At 40.5% G+C, this 19055-nt stretch overlaps 2 protein-coding genes across 4 annotated transcripts; both read left to right on the top strand.

Annotated features, from left to right (window-relative positions):
• Window positions 1-578: 578 nt before the first annotated feature.
• Window positions 579-8569, top strand: LOC140993389 (regulation of nuclear pre-mRNA domain-containing protein 1A-like). The gene is made up of 7 exons (XM_073462810.1): window positions 579-959; window positions 3637-3766; window positions 4124-4230; window positions 4491-4585; window positions 4846-4972; window positions 5633-5808; window positions 7464-8569. The coding sequence occupies exons 1-7, from the start codon at window positions 809-811 to the stop codon at window positions 7560-7562; spliced, it is 885 nt and encodes a 294-aa protein (XP_073318911.1). The 5' UTR covers window positions 579-808; the 3' UTR covers window positions 7563-8569.
• A 201-nt stretch (window positions 8570-8770) lies between these two features.
• LOC140993539 (uncharacterized) lies at window positions 8771-18948 on the top strand. Of its 3 annotated transcripts, XM_073463012.1 has the most exons (13): window positions 8771-9139; window positions 9540-9608; window positions 12333-12357; window positions 14988-15074; window positions 15171-15310; window positions 15429-15548; window positions 15670-15715; window positions 16496-17465; window positions 17588-17708; window positions 17820-17885; window positions 18006-18107; window positions 18212-18476; window positions 18578-18948. In XM_073463012.1, the coding sequence occupies exons 1-13, from the start codon at window positions 9086-9088 to the stop codon at window positions 18814-18816; spliced, it is 2304 nt and encodes a 767-aa protein (XP_073319113.1). In that variant the 5' UTR covers window positions 8771-9085; the 3' UTR covers window positions 18817-18948. The 3 variants fall into 3 exon arrangements, with proteins under 3 accessions (XP_073319113.1, XP_073319114.1, XP_073319115.1); XM_073463013.1 differs by lacking the exon at window positions 12333-12357 and having other exon boundaries at window positions 8776-9139; XM_073463014.1 differs by lacking the exons at window positions 8771-9139; window positions 12333-12357; window positions 14988-15074 and having other exon boundaries at window positions 9580-9608.
• Window positions 18949-19055: the final 107 nt, after the last annotated feature.

Here is a 19055-nt window from a genome sequence, read left to right as displayed (position 1 = left end):
CCAAACCTGGACCCCCCATTAATGCCTTCATAAACAAGATTTGTTCAGACCATTACACAATTGCTATACAGTGTGAGGTTAATTTACCATCATTCAACAGTTATATTATGTTGCTATAAACAAGGAATGTATTTGGGAGCATTTGATATAGTAAGTTGATTTTTGTAAACATATTTTAGTTTACATGTGGGAGGTTGAATATAGCTATCCTATCCTCCTTCACTAAACCCATTGACTACATTAGTAATCGCTTATTGCATGACACCTGAGGGGGCATTGAGGGTGAAAAGGGATATATAGTCTCTTGGTTATAAAAGTTAAGTTCTTCGGATATGAGAGGGGACCATAGATGTGCACACACAGTTGCCACATTATTATGCATTTATTTATTTGCTTGCGTTCAACTGAACTTAAAAATGAATGTGATATACTTGAAATATCTGATATACCAGAGCTATTGCTTGACGTTAGTTACAGATGGTGGTCAGGTAGTTTTTTTCATATTTAAATCTGTAAATTCCATGTGACGTGAACGCAACACAGCTGCCGTACGGAAGCCCCTCATGCAGGTTGCCTTGGTCCGCCCCGAGCTAAAGCAGCAAGGCAGCCGCCCCACGCTACTGGGAGGACGGCGGTAGCTAGTTAGCTTAAACACCCGGTCTTTTCATAGGAACGGTAGCGTTTGACATTTATTCTAGATGGCTACATTTCCCCTAGTGACTTGCTAACTTGCTGTAGACAACACATCTGGGAGAAACCTTAAAGCTGCCTCTCCCAGGGTCTCGTACTCCTCCTAAATCTCGTCAAGATGTCAGCTTTCTCTGAGGCGGCTTTAGAAAAGAAACTGTCCGAGCTTAGCAACTCTCAGCAAAGTGTGCAGACGTTGTCGTTGTGGCTCATTCATCACAGAAAACACTCGAAGACCATTGTTAATGTTTGGTTCAACGAACTGAAAAAAGGTAAGTTTGACGTGAGCTAGCTAGTTTACCCACAATTAAAGACCGCTAACATGATTGTACAAGTCACAAACAAGTGACCTGTAACGTTAGCCATTGGCTACAGGAGCTGGCTAACTCCGGCTAAAGCCTTAAAGTTAGCTGTTACTGTACAAACTATCTTAGCCAATGTTGGAGTAGATCGATTGTGAGCTGTTGTTAGCAAAGCCATGCTAAAGCTAGCCAACTTTCGAGTAATACAAGTTATTGGTAAGCATTGTTGCCCTGAAGCCACTAGTGTGCTCTAGGTTCGTCTATTTATGTGTTAGCCATGTTTTGACCAATATCATTACTCTGTAAATTGACCCTAGGATTTATACATTTCTAAGATCTTACATTATCTAAGATCTAAGATAATGTACGCCTTAGTAAACAAAATAACAGCTGTCTAGTCAATAGTTAAGCGCTGATATAAGGCTGTTGTAGTATTTATCACTGTCGGTGGAGACAAAAACAGAGCAAGTAGCTCCCCATCTGTGAGCTCTGTAACTATAAGTTAACATGTTTGACATAACTGCTCTAAAACGTGATTACAACTATGTTTACATCTACTGCCCCCAAGTGGCCAATAAATCAACTAATGCAGCTTTAAAGCGGCTATAATCGAGATATTTATACACCAAAATGACCATGTGAAAATATGTATACAAGTGTGAAAGCGGGTCATTCGAACCTATCACCTGCAGCTCTGCTCAGGTTTACTCAGCTTCAAAGCAATTTTCAGGTCGTTGTTCAGCCGTCCGGCCTGCGACTTCACTATTTGTGTTCATCTCACAGAGTTGTTTTAAAGTGCATCATGCGTCTGTCTTCAGCGAGAACTACAAAACCCCCCTTCACTTTACCCTCTCAGCACCAAACAACAGACAGAGTTAATGGCTAGCTAGTGAACACAGCTGAGGTTTTGCAGCTAAAGAACCCGATCTTCCCCTCAGGAACTGGCCTACACTAAAAACAGAGCTGGAAGAGATTGTATAGTGGACATGCATTCAACAGGTGGACACAACCTCGAATGAATGATAATGTTGCTCTGTATATGCTGGATCTGCACTGAGCAACTGTTTACTACCAAATTTGCCATATCAGCTTAAAAGGTGGTAATGTGTCCATGTTTGGTTCACAGTGTTTGTTTCTCCTTCCCCCAAGTGGCCAAAAAAAACAGCTTTTGCAGGTTTTAGTTCACCTGACATCGACTTTCTTTCCTGATAGACTGCTGAGAAGTTCACCTTCAGCGATTTTGTACTTAAAACACTTTCCTCTTAAACAACACTGAATACCAGAAATAGGCGGGGCACGTGGGATAGCGGACAATCCTGGATCAGGATTTGAAATAAAGTAACCTCCAATGTGAGCAGTTGGCCAGTGTTACACATGCTAGTTAGGTAATATAGTTTCTGCTGTTTGAAGCTGCTTGGAGGGACTGAATATCTTGTGGGATACAAAGACACTTTACCCAGGTCAAAAGTGGTTTCTCAATTATGTTTTTCTTTCAGGCACAGACATATTTAGTTAAGAATAAGTAATCAATGATATATGTTGGCTTGTAAATATTTAACTCCATCAAACGGGTAGGTAGCACCATGACAGCAACATACATTTTTTTCCCCGAGATTGAATAATAAACACAGTGCGATCAGTGAATTGCAATGTTAATTGGATATGTGTTTAATAATAGTTTTCTAAATCAAAAAACATGTCACACGTTAAAAGAGTCTTTCACTGTGCTGGCCTGTGGATTTGTAACACATTTGTGTACTAAGGTGCCATTCAAAGCATGACAGTTGGAAGATATACGCAACTATCTTAAAATTGATTACTGTAAGCAGACCAATCCACATTAAATCATAGTTACAGTATAATTGAGCTGTTGTGAATATTTTTTGGTGTGCCAGTATGAGTTGTGGCTAATACTGGCACACCTTTCCTCAGGGGGCTCTTGAACAACCTAATGATATCTCAAGTGGATGTTGTATTTTAGGAGCTAGTCTTAGGTGTGAATGACTGTGGGGAAAGAGATGGAACATATTTCTCTGGAGCTTTATGGTGAGCTCAGTGTTGACTGTGACCAGTCCAAAAACAACAAAGACATATGCATTATCACTTGTAGGATGTGACTGTAGGAGGTGCATGTTTGTGGATGAAACCCAAATGGAAAAAGACATACAAAACAAGCTGAGTGATTAGAGAGAAGAAAGTAAATAATGACTTGAGAAATTATATTCCTTAACTCCCAAACCCCTGTGGGCTCAGATGTAACTGTAGTGAATAATAAACTAGGGTGTATGACTGAATGCTTCTGAATAGCCTCATTCTTAATAAGATAGCTGTGAGGGAGTTTGCTTACAAACAAAATGGTCTGACTTGGGGCGAACAACATGGAAATGCATTTACAAATTGCTTTTGTTTTTCCTTGAAACCACTTCTCAGAGGAAGAATCAAATCTGTAATACTTTTAGTACATTTAAGTTTTCGTAAGTTAATTGATGAATCATTAGTTATTATCTTAAAATGATTAACCTGTGATTTAAAACACACCTGTTGTGCTTTTCCTACCACTGTGGTGCTCAGCTTAAATTTCAGTCTTGTAAATCATAACCAAATGCCTCGGTGTAATATGTGTATATGTACGTTTGATTGCATGCAGCTCAGGTATCACGCAAGCTGACCTTCCTTTACTTGGCCAATGACGTCATTCAGAACAGCAAGAAGAAAGGACCAGAGTTCACCCAGGACTTTGCACCGGTCATTGTTGATGCATTCAAACATGTATACAGGTCAGACTTCATATTACAAATCATTAGTACGTCTATATTGTCTACATTGCTGTAAATGACTCCAGAAGATGTATTGTTGAGTTAGTAGTGGGTTAGAGTAAGAGTGGGTAATGTGTTTGTTTATTGTTTGTCTGGTTTTTAAATAATGACATTTTTTATGTATTGATATACAATTTTGATTGTAAAATGAATGTAAGAAATTGTAGACAGATTCCTCAAAGGGTGATTTTAGAAACACTAAAAACAGGGTATTAAAATGTGATTCACATCACCCTGCCAGTATTGTAAGGCTGCTGATAATCCTTCAAAACGATTTAATATTAAGGTGATGTTACAAAGCAGTTTTTGTCTGTCCAGAGATGGCGAGGAGGGCTGTAAGAAACAGTTGGGTCGGGTTTTGTCCATCTGGCAGGAGAGAGCTGTGTACGAAAACAACCTGCTCGATCAGCTCTCACAAGTCCTAGGTAAATTCACTCAACACTAACATGTATCAGCACAGGCTGTAAGTAGTGCTCATACCTCAGCCAAGGCCCAACAGTCCCCTTTTGTACTCACTCATCACCATCCATCTAAGTGCGCCTGCTTTTTTTTCATCAAGATCCATGTATTATTCTGAGAATTTTGTGATGCATTAATTAAATGGGTTTTCTGAACGCTACACAGAGCCCCTTTAAATAGAATTTGCGCCATTGTGACGTTTTCTGTCTTTTCTTTTAAATCCTAGATGGCGAAAAGAAGACTAAGAAGAGGACATATGAGGAGATCCAACCAGATGATGAGGACTTTGCTACCCAGAGTTCCCCAGCTGAGCCCCCACAGGTGCTGACATAGACAAATAGTGTAATCATACTTACAAGGTGAACTCTTAGCCACATAGAGGTAATTTACTGATACTTTATTAAAGTTGATACAGCTGCCGCTGGATGTGTTGCAATACTTCCTGTCTGTGCCACCTCTCCAATATTTGTCATGTTTGACGCAAACTCATTCTAACTATCCTCTGCCTTCTTCCTTTACCCCTCTCCTGCCTTTGCTCTGCTCACCTCTCATCCCTGCTTATCACTCTCTCTCTCCCTCAGACAGCAGAGTTAATCCGAGCTCTTCAGGAGCTGGAAAATGCAGCCTCTGGCGACTCAGTGCTGCGTCAGCGCATCTCCTCCCTTCCTGCTGAGGTGCAGGACACGTCACTGCTTCATAGGATCACAGGTAGGAGGCAGGGCACAGCACGCAATTGTATACTAAATGTATACACACACAAGCGCACTAACGCACGTACTTATTAGTTCATCAAGTACAGTAATTGTTTTCATGGGTAGCAGAGTGGGGTGCTGAGTAGAAACACTGCTATTCAATACAGGAGACCAGGGTTCACATTTATGTATTATTTTTTTAATATATTTTTTTTAATTGCGTGGGCTGCAATGTGATTGGTTTGAGAGAAGAATCAAATGAGACCCCACACACATAAATACCCATACATTCATTAGAGGTGACTGCTGTGTAAACGGTGAATGATTCTTCTAGAGATTCAGAGATAGTTCACTAAACTTTAATGATCTTTGTTTGGAAAATGGTATATTTAATATAATTTGACACTTTACACATTAAAAGGCTTCAAAGCACAGCGCCCTTGCCTTAACTCCAAAAAACTGAGGTGCCCTTGAGCTCGACTGAAACTGTCTCAAACTACACAGATAATAATGTCTCCATCTACCACAGGGAACAATGTTTGATTTGCCAGTGATTATACAGTATCTATTTACATTGTACCAGTATTGATTTATAGATGAATGACCTCCAGTTGACCCCCCTTGACTGGTTATGTTTAAGCATTATGCCCTGCTCTCTGTCCGCTTCGTACTTTAGATAAGGAGTCAGGGGAGCGGCTCTCCCGGCTGGTGGAAGAGGCCTGCATGCTGCTAGCAGACTACAGTGGCCGCTTGGCGGCAGAGATTGACGATAGGAGGCAGCTCACACGCACACTAACAGTCTTCCTGCAAAGTCAGAAGGACGGCCTGACCCAGAACGAGCAGAAACTCGAAGTGCGTAAATCACTTTTTCTTTCTTTTAATTACTGATTGTTTATCTGTGTCTGCGTCACCTTTGAGTCACCATTATTGATTCTCTGTGTTCATCCGTCTGTGTATGTGTGCTCACACTTCTTGTCTGTCAACCTTTTTGATATAACATTACTTTTCATGTATTTCAGCATGTTGCTTACTTCTGTAGAGTGCCTGTTTTGTTGCTAAATCAGACTTTAGATTTCAGTTTTGCAAAACAATGAGCAGAAAGATTCTTGATTGAAATCCAAGTAAGATTTTCCCCTGTCACTGGGAAATGCTTGTCCTTTTAGCCTTTGTCATTTAACTCAGTTCAGTCTTCACTCAATGTGGACTTACTTCCAACAAGGTAAGTATGGACCAAAATATTTGATCTTGAAAAACTTCACTACAGATTTTTTGTTGTTGTTGTTTTATCATGGACATTCTTTTTAACTGTCCAGCCTTTATCCACAGGACACCAAGAGGAAAAAGTATTTCATATTTGTATATTCACTCAGTCTTTTGTAATAAAAAAACAAAAACAAACTGAAAATAAAAAATAAAACTGATTTTGTGAGTGGTTTTATTTTGCTGTAACTTGCAGCTCCTGGTGTGCAAATTTTCAATTTCAGAGATGGTCTTCAATGATGGTATTCCTTTTTTTTTTTTTAGTTGTAGTATTGACACAAAGTAAACGCTGGCTTCACACTCGAGGTTAAAATAAGCTCAGTCCAATAGCAGTTGTAGGTTTGCTCAGAAATAGGAAAACTAATACATGTCAATCCAAAGCCAAGAAAAGAGAAGTCAGGTTTTAGGAGTCTGAGTATAAAGCAAGATTATTTCCCCTGTAACCAAAACTCATTGAGGAGGTTTTTGTCAGTATTGATGACACGATGTGATGTATCGGTAGCTTCCTGTGGCCCAAGGAAATGTGTTCTTGCACAACACACTTACTTGCATCAGCTGTTTGGCAAACATGGTCAGTACAATAAGCACATGTGTGCAGCAAAGCCAGAGCGAAGATGAAACATTTGAGTGATTGGTTTTATTTACTACAAAGAGTCAAATAAAGCTAAAGACATGAACCCCCTTTGCTTAATACATTCTTTAAAACTATTAGAGGAAGAAAAGTTGTATTTCTTGGCAGCAGCCATTAGTGTGTTTCACAGATGGAAGTGGAAGTAAAAGCAGGCAGCATAAACCTGAGGTTTCATTTTTTTTTTCTAAATGTCATCACACATTTAGTAGTTAAAAAGAGGACAAATGGGTTGTAAGCTTAACAGCCAAAAATATGTATTTAACAGGCTCACACAACCTTTTACATATATGTGGTGGTTTCAGATGAGACCACGTTTTCATGGTAGTGTTGGGCCAAATTAAAACTGAAACTAAAATTGTGTTATTAAACTTCAGTTAGACATTTAACTAACACTGCAGCCTGTAATGTACAAAGCGATACAGTTAATGCATTAGTGACATGAGCTTATTTTCATTTTTATGTGGTCTTCATACCAATGGATTAGATTATTTAATCACATTGCTTACAACTTTTTACTGTGTTCCTCTAAACTGCTGTTGAGACTTTAGAAAAAAACTCCTTCAGACTTTCGGATCTCTGAGTTCTGATGGTCTTTTTCTGCTGTGGACTTTTTCAGGAATACAAACGCAAACTGGCGAGGGTGACCCAGGTGCGGAAGGAGTTGCGTTCACGGCTGAACAATCTACCAGGAGGACTCTACAAGTCTTCAAACTGACTCAAGTATAACCTCCTGATCAGACACCTTACCCTCCTGCTACTGAAACATCTCAACCCATCTCTTAGATATTTGATCAATGACAATTACCATACCTGATTTTGGAAAGTGTCTGTGTTCCCCTGTATGGTGACCTCTGGTTCTCATTCTGTCCTCAACAGTTTATTTATCCACATGGCGTTTATTAACAGAAAATGTCTTCTTTTTCTTGTCTGCGTGCTCATCTTAGTGTGCTGTATGTTGTCAGTACATTGTAAATCAAGGTTTACAACAACCATACACAGGCCTCTCATGCTTTGGCCCCTGCACATCAGTTTTAAAGTGGTATGGGTGATACTGGTGTGATATTTTTGTATTTATAGTGACTTAAGATTATGCACCAGAGTGTATCCCCTTAGTATGATCATTCATAATAATTTTCTGTATTTTAGATTGCTGTCATGACTTTATTTTACCATTCCTGTAACTGTATCTGTCTAACTCTTGGTTATAGATCATTGCAGCATTTGTTTTTTTTATGCAGTGTGATATGGCCTTCTCAAGAGAACCTGTGAAACCATTCAGAAACCATACTCTAAAGCTGAGTAGTAAGCCATGTCCCTGAAAGCGCATCAAAAATATGTAATTATTGTTTACGTAAAACCTCTTTGTGAGAGGGTGTGTGTGTGTGTGTGTACATAGTCAAATTTGCATGTAAATATAATGGGCGTTATACCTGTAAGTGCTTATATTTGTATCCATGTCAACATGGCTTGCGACAAATTACTGAGGCACTACTTTTCAGTGATGCTGCACCCACTGTACTGAAATATTGAGCAATGGAGTGCGTTGTCTTGTTTACTGTACCATACTGCTCCATAGATTGATCCTTAAGTCTACACCATGCTGTGCAGATGCCTCACACAGCTTGATAGGCGCCCCAGTTTCCAAAGCCAGACTTAAGCTGTTTGTTTTTGTACATACTGAGCAAACTCTTCTTAGAACCAAATAAACAGAAAAAAGTACAACCCATTGCAGTCCTGTCCTCAGTGTGTGCCATGAAGTCTTATTGCAACTAACATCCTGGCCGACAGGGGGCGTAAACGGACGCCCATCAGGTTTAATCGAGTCTTCCGTGTTTCCTGTGGGGTGCGCTCGTTTTTAATACCGTGTTGGTTCTTTGACATTGATTGCTGGTTACCATGACGACCCCGCTCATGCGAGTGTCCAAGGAAGAGATGAGCGAACGTACAGGAAGTGCCCACATGATTTGTTGTTTTAATAATGCCGTCGGGCGTAAACAGAAATAGCTGAAGTCCTTACAATATATGCAATATAAACTACGCATAGGCTAATTCGATAGTGTGAGCAAGACAACACCGCGCGAATTGCGAGCCTAACTTTGCCGTTTCACACAAGTTTGGTAGCTTCGGTATCTTCCCCCTGTTTCTGCTAGCTTGCTAAACGTCGCGAAGCTAAGCGAAGCTACGAGTGGTGTCTTGCAACATTACCGGTAACGCAAGTCGTTTAACATCCAACCAGCAATGGACGCTCTCGAAACACCGTACGACGAAGAGGCTGACTTCATCGAATGCACGGTAAACTAGCTACCGTTAGCGTACATGCACTCAGCTAGCTTAGCTAATGAAGTTGACGTCTGCAAGGTGCAAGATAGAAATGTAGTGTGGTTATCACATGGGCTGAAATTAACTTCTGTCTACAGCTATCAAATACAGTATAACACAGCCGGCCTGAAATAAGCCAAATAAACCCTCCTCTTCATACGGGTTATAATTAACGTTAGTTTTGCCGAGGCTGTAGTTTACTTGTGGTTTGTGATGCTGTCTGCTAGAACTGCGTTACACTAACATGTTGCCATCCCGTGTACAGCAACAAATAAAAAGACTACTTTAATTATGTGCAACTTACCTAATAAGCTGGTAACACATCGTACTTGGGTAGGATATTGATAGATGCATGTTTTCTCTTTTAATCCAGGTCTGTGAAAAATCCATAAGAGGCGATACCTTGTTCAAGATACACCTGACTTCACCAGGACATATAAAGGTACACAGCATTATTAACTGATGGAGGAGGATCAACAGTCTATGAAAGTTGTGTGTCTACAACTTATGCTCAGTTATAGACTTAAAAGTTATTGGTAAAGGTAGTTAAGCACTTTACTGTCTAACGAGTGTTTTTACCATAATTTGTGTTTATTTCCTTTTTGTTCAGTCACAGGTTTTCTACAACTTAGAGAAAAAAACTCAAAGCAGGAAACAAGGAGCATCTCAAAGTGATATTTTGCTATTGTTGAAGTCATTCACAACATCTGAATTTTGGATCCTGGCCATCACAACTGAATGACTGTAAAGTGTTCAGTCACAGGGAAAATGAAGGCTTACCAACCTTTGTCTTTGGTCATCATTAAGACTATTGCCTCTTTCACACACAGTTCCTGGTTAGGTACTGGGGTAACCTTTCAGGCACCGCTAGTGATTTATCACTATTCTGACGTGCAGCTACGTTCACTTCCGTGTTGCTCCTTTTCACACATGCCATGGCAATCCTGGGATAGATAGGAAAAGGGACAGTCCAGCAGATGGGGGTAATTCAAAATGAATGGATCCCAACTGCCATAACACTCAAATGGAGGAAGAAGATGGGGCAAGGCCGGCTATACGTGTACGTGGTGGAAGACGTCTTGTTATTTCCAGGAACATGGCGAGTGAGGAGCTGTTTTGTGGCAGTGTTCTTGAAATGTATTTAATATTCAACAAGTTTTAATGTTCTTTCGTGATCTACATGGCTCAAAAACATGCATTCGATACATTAAAAAGGAACATCAGAAGAGCGTTGGATGCTGAACTGGACAGAAGTAGACTGGACATCGGATTCAAATACGTCATCAGTAGAGTTGTGAGTGCTTAATTTGATCCGAGTCAAAGCATCTTTCTTCAAAGGGACGTAACCCTTCATGTGCTTGCAATGTTACTGCTTTCATTCACAACACAGCTGCGCTGGCATTTTCCCTGAAATGTAAAAAGGTACATATTTCCCTGAATATTGATCCCTGTTCCTGTTGACACATGACCCTGTGCAGGAAATGTTGCTGGACAGGGACGGACTAAGTTTACGGCACACAAGAAGACAACATTTTAACACATTTAGGTCCGACTGACCTACATGACTTGATACATATTTGCCTCATTGTTTCATATCATCATATGTAATTGATTATGATGGAGCAAACTTGATTGCAAGAACAGCAGGTTTTGATTATTTCGATTCCGAAGAGGCCGTGTGTTTTCTGGAGGCCATCATCCGTTCCTGAACTTGCATTTTTCTTGGTCCTCATCAGTCAAGTATTGGGATTCAAGGCTACAACAGCACAGGTTATAGCCATGACTACTTCCAGAATGGTTGTTGATGGTTTTGTACACGACAACCAGAAATCCTGGATACTGGAGATCATTGGAATGATTTGAGTAAAGCTTAAGTCTCCAATTGACGAATCTGTTGAAGCGACCTTAGTTGTCCAGTGAAACACTATTTCGTGAGAGATCTTCTTATTTTTGCAAGTCCTCTGAGTGGTTTTCTCATACTGAGAAAGTCTTTATCTTAAACATGTTCTGGAAATTATCTGTGTCTGCAGAGAAATGTTTCCAACTCCTTTTGGAAATTTGTCACCTCAAAGCCTTTTAAGATTTCTGGACAACTGTCTATACAGTGTTTACTGCTGGAAACTCAGTACAGGAAGACCTGAAGGGCTTTTTCATTGGCCCTTTTAGACGAGCTGAGTCAAACCATGCCCAGCTGATCTGCATGACTGTTGCCAGTATAAAACTGCTGAGTTGAGTTTGAGGCGTGTCTGAGAAAGACCATATCCATAGTTGGGTCAGAGCGTGACTGCCTCCAAGCAGGTTGCGGTGACATCAAATGAGCTTTGTCATCATTCAAGGATAAACAGTAGTTTCCTCTTCTTCAACTAGATCAATTTCGTCACCCTGTCTCCATTTTTCAAGCGGGAGATGCCAAGGAAAATCATCAGAGCAGCCTGTAAAATCCATGATGATAAGTAGCTGGCTGCCAACAAGTGTTTCACAGTGCAGTAGTAAACAGTGTGAGAGTGGTGCTTTTAAACCTCATCGACTCAAGACATGCAGGTCATCAAATGAAGACACCTTTCAAGCGGGTATCCTTGTTGTACTGGAGATCCACCGACAGAATACATCAGCACGGAGAATAATCAGACAACTGAGCATTACAGATACTGATACCTTGTTCATGCTGTGTAGCACTTAAGTCCTTTTCAGTATTGGCAGAGTGCACTGCCTACACGACCATTGAAATAATGCACACAAGCAAAAGTTGCTTCCTCTTTTGGTCATTTTGGTTGTCTTGAAGAAAACTGGATACGGCTTCTCTGCATACAGATTCATTTTCACATTAAATCTGGTCTTTAACAGTTAATATAACCTTTTTCCAGGATAGCGGCTTCATAGATGCAGTTCTGTTAAAAATACTTGCAGACGCACACATTCCTTTTTACTTAACTACCTTATTTCCTTATGCACTTATTATGAACAAAACTCATTTATAATCGGTAAGGATGCTCACCTCTGCTGCATCTCAAGTGAGCTGTGGTTCTGGTTAACCATTATGTGTGAAAAATATTTTTCCATGATATAACTCTTTCTCTGTTTGTAGCAGTGGTGAACTCTAACCAGTATCCTGTTTACCCAGCACTGACTGACTCAATTTTTATTGCTCTCCCTTTGTTCCTGGCAGAAAGAGGATGCCTTGGTTGCTGCGGGTAAGTAGACGTCATCCTCAGCCTTGTCATTTTGTTCTACTCTGGCCTTGAGTATATTTGCTGTCTTTTCTGGCAGCTCGTTCAGTCCGCACACAAAGGTAACAGAGGTCGCTCTTATCTGTTGCCTGGTTTTAATGTTTCAGTCTAGGTCATGTTTAGATCAATGGTTGTGATCCGTTAATAATAGTCAAAATGGTTAACAGCTGTCCAAATCCAGCACATCTGATTTCCAGACTGATGCAGGTCTCATGATAAATTAAGTGCCAGAACTGGCACAACATTCTGGGTATTGAAACAGCCTTAAGCTAGTCAGAGTGTAATTAACTGGAACTGATAGTCAGCTCCATTGATGGCCTGTTGTGTTTATACCTTGTTTATGGTGGAGGGTAGACATTTCACTGTGCACCTTGTCTTGGGGAATGAGATGATTGCTCTCTGCAGTTGAAGCTTGCTGGGGAAAATATCTCTGGGACAAGAGATCTCATTGACTGATGGATAAGCATACCTTTTATGGCATGCTGAAAGTTTGTTAGTTCGGGTCTTGTAATCACATAATGTGCACTGGGCTTCTGCAACGAAAATTGCGTAACATTAACTTAAAGTGTTGGATGAGAAACTTCTAGTATAGTGATCAGTCACTGATTGTCTAGGAGGAAATTACCTCCATTTGGACTGACACGTGCACTCATTTACCAGCGGGAGAACGATTATATAGCTACCACCTGGACTGGATGCAGCCTCAGATGCATTGGCATCAGGAACTTGGATAGCAGGTGAGCTGTGCTCAGCGCACTGTGAGCTGGGCTTCTTCTGCTTTGTAGTCTGGGTTTTCAGTTGGGAGTCTGGGGGCACAACTGGCTGGCTCAGAGGAAGCACCTCATTTTCATAGGGGTGCAGTCTCTTGATGAAATACGTTAGGGGCTCTGTTCCACCAGTCTGTACTTGGACAGTTTGTGGACAGTTAAACATTTACACAAGTTTGCTACAATCATCACCGATAGTCTTCCTCTAAGAGATTGACTTGAGACCTGTTGGTGTCCTTTTGAGTTAATTGAAATGGGTGGCACTTGCACGGAACTGGGCAGCACAGGCTCACTGGTGCCTACAAGGCAGCACCAAATTTCTTTGCAGTCAAATTTGGCAGCTACATAAATCCCTACAGCCACAAAAATTGCTGGAACATCGTAACCTGGGTCCAGAGTTTTGAATCCTTCTACTTAAGTGAGTTTACTGATACGTCTGACATCGTGACATGAAACAACGCTTTCTCAGTGAAAAACAATCAATCCAAGAAGCACCACAGGGGGAGTAACGATTAGCCAAACAGCGCCACTGGTTGGACTGTCAAGCATTGTCAAGCTGTGAGCCGGAACCAAGGAAAACGGTTGCAACCACTTTAGACAAGATGGAAACTGCTACCAAGGCTGTCTATGTCTTGTCAATATTGCCCGTCATCATAGCTGCTTTGCTCTTCTCCAATCTTAAATTGCTGAAAAACCATCTGTGTGGACTTAAAAAGACATTCTTTTCAGGCGGGCACATTGGTGTCTAATGATTGGCTTGGAATAATCCAACCCTATTCCTACATCGAAATTGGTTGGAGTCGAGGCAATGTCAGACTGAAGATGGACAAGATGACAAATCAAGTGCACCATCACTCACCAAAATCTCTGCAGTTCAACCCAGAGAAGCCAATGCGTTCAAGAAATATCAGCAATGTGTTGTGCAACCCTTCACATCAAACAAGCTGATTGTTTGATCTGACATTTTGTTGCGTCACGTTATTTGCGTCTATATAAAAGAAACAGCCACAAAAATGTATCCCTACAATCCCTGTGCACTTATGCTAATGTGCAGCCTGGGGAAGCATGTTCCAGTTTTACCTGTTGAAGATTGTGGTGTATGCTCAAATACAGAAAGGTGGCTTTCTGTTTGTTGAAACTGAGCAGACAGTTGTGGCAAGCTCATACTTGGAGTGAACATGCATTTTTTGCAACTATTTTTCTTTTTTTTTTTTTTGTATGGTTGGAAAATGTGTTTTTCCTCAATTGTTAGTAATCAAGACAACATCAGAATTTTGCTGCGTTTGTCATAAGATGTCACAGGAGTCCAAGGCCGTAACGCCTCATCAGTTGTTACTTATTTTTCAAGGTAATGTTCATATACCGTAAAATCATCTTGGTCAACATTTCTTCACCCTAAGATATCTACACAGCAACACCAAAGAATCATGAGATACAGAAGATTGCACCCCACGTTTGTTTGAAAGAGATGACTTCTCTGCTGAAGTAAGTAGAGCAGAATTCGAGGACGGGAGCGTGCAATGGTGAATCGTTGGAGATCATACATAACGACATATATGGGAACTCATTTATTGTGGCCAGATTTCTGAGGAATTCAACCCGTCTGCAGCAGTTACAGAAAATGGTCTTTGCTTATTACACTTGGCCTGTTATATGCATTAAATATGGGATCATGCACTATTAAGGCGTGAGGGAGATGGTTGTGACATCAAGTGCATATTAAGGAAATTAATGAATTCATTCAATCCATGGGTAATACTATGCACTGTACATATAATACTTTAACTTTCTGTTGCAATGCTAACTACCAGTGTTTTGTTTTCTCAGGGCTTGCTGTCAGACAGCGCAACGTACCAATGTTTGAGGACATCATACATTATCTCGATTACATGAAATTTGAGGAGCCCATCATTGGTGGTTAACTTGATACCAATTTTTTGAACCATTTTTTCCATGTTAAGTTGATTCTTATTTAATTATTTCTGTTTTTGTTTTGTTTTTTGTTCTTAGGTTTGAGCTATTTGGAAGAATTGCCTTGTATTAATCCACAAGATGGCCCCAGATATACATGTAGGCTATGTCATCAGACTACAATCCTAACAGAAATGGTCCGTCATGTGATTGGACGCAAACATCGGCAGAAATATGTGGTAAGCATTGTGACCATTTTCAGAAAACTCTAGTCAAACTTTTTTGAGTTCCTGCTTTGCTTTTTGATTTAGAAGGTGAAATGAAGTGAGAAGGCCTTACCTTTTTATGTGTATGTAGGAACTGAAACGACCAGACTTGGTGACCTGGGATAAACAAAACATTATCACCCAAGGAGGGAAGATCATCCGAGCCAGAGCAGAGATAATAGAGAGACAAGATGGACGAGGAACTCCAGTGGTGGGAAATAACAGATTTTAACAACCACACATATTATAAACTATATATATATATACTTTTAAAATCATAACAAAATAATATTGTGAGTAATTTGCGTTGTTGATGTTTTTTTGTGTTTCAGCTGATGGCGAAAAAGGGAATAGAAGGCAGATCAAACATCTCAAGAGGTACGTTCATACTGTGAATTCTGTGTAGTAATGGACAATGGTTAAGATATAGGTGAGGTTTGTGTTCTCACATAGCATCACATCTCTAGCATTTCTGACCATAGATAAATGTGAAGAAATGTCAGGACCAGAGTTTCACCATAAATACTAAAGGATGGTCCTTGCAAAAATGTGATGATGTACTTCACATTTGCATTTCGAGGTGGATATTAATGATCATTCATCAGTTATACTTTTTTTTTTTACCTTATTATTGTTAAGAATGCCTTTAAATTCTTTTGACACAAGGCATGTACAGAGTAGGTCATTATACACTTAATAAACTCAGCATAGATATCAATACCAGTGTATCTGGAGTGAGCTATTATCGATTAATTTATCTGATTTAACGGCCTCGCCTTACTAATAATAACTATGAATTTCTTCCACAAACTCACACATGATGACAAATTATTTCATTTAGTCCCACAAACTGTATAATTCAGTGTTTGGGAGCATGAAGTACTGTTCAGGGAATCTAATGTGACCTTTAAAAAATGCTCATACAAGCTGTATTTGAAATTTTTGTCAACAAATGATGAAATGACCTCTGCTGTAAATCAGAAAGAATACTTGAGGGCCAAATATCACCTGCAGTTGAACAGTTTAGGAGTCACAGCACGTAGGAAGAGGTTGAGGGCCTTTGCACCTTTTAAAGGCACTATTAACAGAAAATATGCACATTAGTCTATACTGAGTTATATTTTCTGTAACTAAAATATGTTTACTCTTGTTTCCTAGTTCCCCCTAGGCAGAGGCAAAATAGGGACCGAAATATCTCTCAGAGTTTGGCCAAACAAAATGTGACATCAAACCTACCAAAACTCATGGACTTTCAGGATGAGTTCTCTCAACGAGGGAGATATCCCCAAGGGCAGCAAAATGCACCCCCATTCCAACCAGAAGACCCTTACATGTTGAACCGAGCCAGACCAATGCACCAGCGGAAGGAATTTCTCAGCCATGACCGTTTAGGAGAGGAGCTGCGGAGGCCAGATTACAGGGAAAGTGATATGTGCAGACGAGAGTATGTGGAACCTGATTATCCTAGGGAGTATGAAGAGGAATATGTTGAAGATCCACAAAGAAGAGCCATGCTTGAGCCCGTTGGCACTCCAAGGTATGATTCACAAACGGAGATGCCCCGTGGCCAGGCTCAGCATGAAGAGTATTACCCTGAAGAGGGTCCTCCTTACAGGAAGCCCTACCCAGAAAGAGATCTGCTGAAGGAGTTCTACTCTGAGGAGGTTAGGCGTGGGCAAGTTCGTTCTGCCGAGCATCAGCCCTCACAGCTGGCATATCCAGAAGGCGATAACCACTGTTGGTCTCTGGACAGGGAATCTGGTAGACATGACAGTATGGATAGAGTAGTTAGGCAGGGATCGAGTGAACCAGAGGCCAAGAGGAGGAGCTTCCCCGCACATATGCAGAGTGACAGTTCTCGTGAGCATTTGTTTAGTGTAATCAGAGATTATGGCCACAAAATTAGAGAACCATATCAAGAGGAGGCAGATGCTAACCCTGGGCCAAGCAGACCAGGACCCCCCAACTCCCAGAGACAAGTGGAAGTTAGCAGGCCCATGCCTGACATCCCAGAGCCATTCCGGCGCTTCCTGAAACGGGCCGCTGATGACGAAGAACAAGGTAAAAGAAAAAGAAAGAGTCGCTTCTCTGATGCCACTGCAGAGGAGATGGAAACGACAAAGGAGATGTGAGTGACGATATACCTTGTCATTTAACTGTTAAGATATCTTTCTTTTACTTTTGATACTTTTGAAACATGTTATATTGTTATTAATATTTTTCTTGATGTGTTTGATTTCTTCTTAAAAGGTTCAGTAAAGAGTACGGATCTCCAAATCCAAAGTTTGGCAGCCGTCCAAGACCAGTTGGTACACCATTGAGACCTGAAATCCATAGAATACAAAATCCTGACATTTACTCAAAATCACAGGTAATTAATTGGATAAATTAGTTAAGTAGTCAATTAACAAGTAACCTGCTAATATTTTTCATTATGTGCTATATATGTTATAGTGATGCCAAAGCTGTTTGTGTTTTTTAGAGCCCACATCATACTGAAAGCTTCCAAAGAGGAGGCTCTGAGTCAGCAGATGTCTTTGACATGCTGGTGAGATCATGAATCCTTGTCTGGATCGCACATAGCAGTGATGTACTATAAGTTATGTTACCATTCATTGCAGGGTGGATCTTAACTATGTCTTTTTCACCCATCACTTTTCTCTATTAGAAAAACGTTGAAATTGAGAATGCACAAGAGGCTGACTTCCTGAAGAACAAACTGTGTGACCTGCTCAAAGAATTCAAGGCCAAAAAATCAGACAAAAATGGGGTATGTGTAGCCCTGTGCAGGGTCAGACTTTCTCAGGAAAGATGTAGTTTAATTCCCTGCAAAGCAGTACAAATTAATTACAGACACATTTGTTTTTCTTGTAGCAAAACAGCCGCGGTAGAGCAGACATCTCCAAAGACTACAACAACTTGAAGCCGAATCCAGAGCTGCCTACCAGATACCAGTATGAGACAACACGCAGAGAAGATTTAGACCTTAGACGACCAGAACAGCCCTACTTTCAAGAAGATCACAGAGAAAGAGGCTGGGAGCAGCATGAGTATATACCTGATGAGCGGCTGCAAGAATACCACCATCCTGTACATGGGGAACCCAGACACCCAAACTCAAACAGAAGCCGTTATGAGGGTAAAATGTGAAATGTATATTTATATAAAGGATTGATTTTTTAAAAACACTGCATACCAGACATTGAGTTAGTTCATACTCACCGTTTGTTTTTCTTTTAGAGGTTTTTGGGCGACCTGCTACTCATCCAGATGAGCCAGCTTGTTATCCAGAAAGGTTTCAAGAACCCATGCACCCTCGTGACTACCAACCTGCTGCTGAGGAGTTTTTGGACTCCCACTCTTCTGCACCTCCCCTCCTCATGGAACGAGGACCCAGGATGGACAGGGGCCCTCGTCCCCGGTACTCCAACCTGGACAAAATCACCTCCACACTCCTGGAACTTGTGGGAAGGAAATAATCAACAGATTTCCAGATTTTTTTTGATGAAACACTTGGATAGAAATATTAGTTGACGTTAAATTGCATTCTTTCTTTTTACTCTGTTCTTTTTTTCTGTTTACTTAAACATTAAAACATGTATCTACTGCAACTGTCATGTCTTCAATTCTTCATATCACTGTCATCACCAGCAGTAAAAGTGCCAATACTTTAATTGTTTTTTGCAATATAAGTCTTTAACTGTGTGGCACATTTATT

Source organism: Pagrus major, chromosome 3 (genome assembly GCF_040436345.1).
Source record: "Pagrus major chromosome 3, Pma_NU_1.0".
Lineage (NCBI taxonomy): Eukaryota > Metazoa > Chordata > Actinopteri > Spariformes > Sparidae > Pagrus > Pagrus major.
Note: the sequence above shows the minus strand (reverse complement) of the source record. Positions and strands in the feature narration are given on the sequence as shown.

Excerpts from the sequence above, each read along its gene's own strand:
- LOC140993389 (XM_073462810.1), top strand. The coding sequence starts at position 809 with ATGTCAGCTTTCTCTGAGGCGGCTTTAGAAAAGAAACTGTCCGAGCTT. Across the intron at positions 4,586-4,845 it reads CCCCAGCTGAGCCCCCACAG|ACAGCAGAGTTAATCCGAGC; the intron begins GTGCTGACATAG and ends TCTCTCCCTCAG. Across the intron at positions 5,809-7,463 it reads AGAACGAGCAGAAACTCGAA|GAATACAAACGCAAACTGGC; the intron begins GTGCGTAAATCA and ends GGACTTTTTCAG.
- LOC140993539 (XM_073463012.1), top strand. The coding sequence starts at position 9,086 with ATGGACGCTCTCGAAACACCGTACGACGAAGAGGCTGACTTCATCGAA. Across the intron at positions 9,609-12,332 it reads CTTCACCAGGACATATAAAG|AAAGAGGATGCCTTGGTTGC; the intron begins GTACACAGCATT and ends TGTTCCTGGCAG. Across the intron at positions 17,466-17,587 it reads ATGGAAACGACAAAGGAGAT|GTTCAGTAAAGAGTACGGAT; the intron begins GTGAGTGACGAT and ends TCTTCTTAAAAG.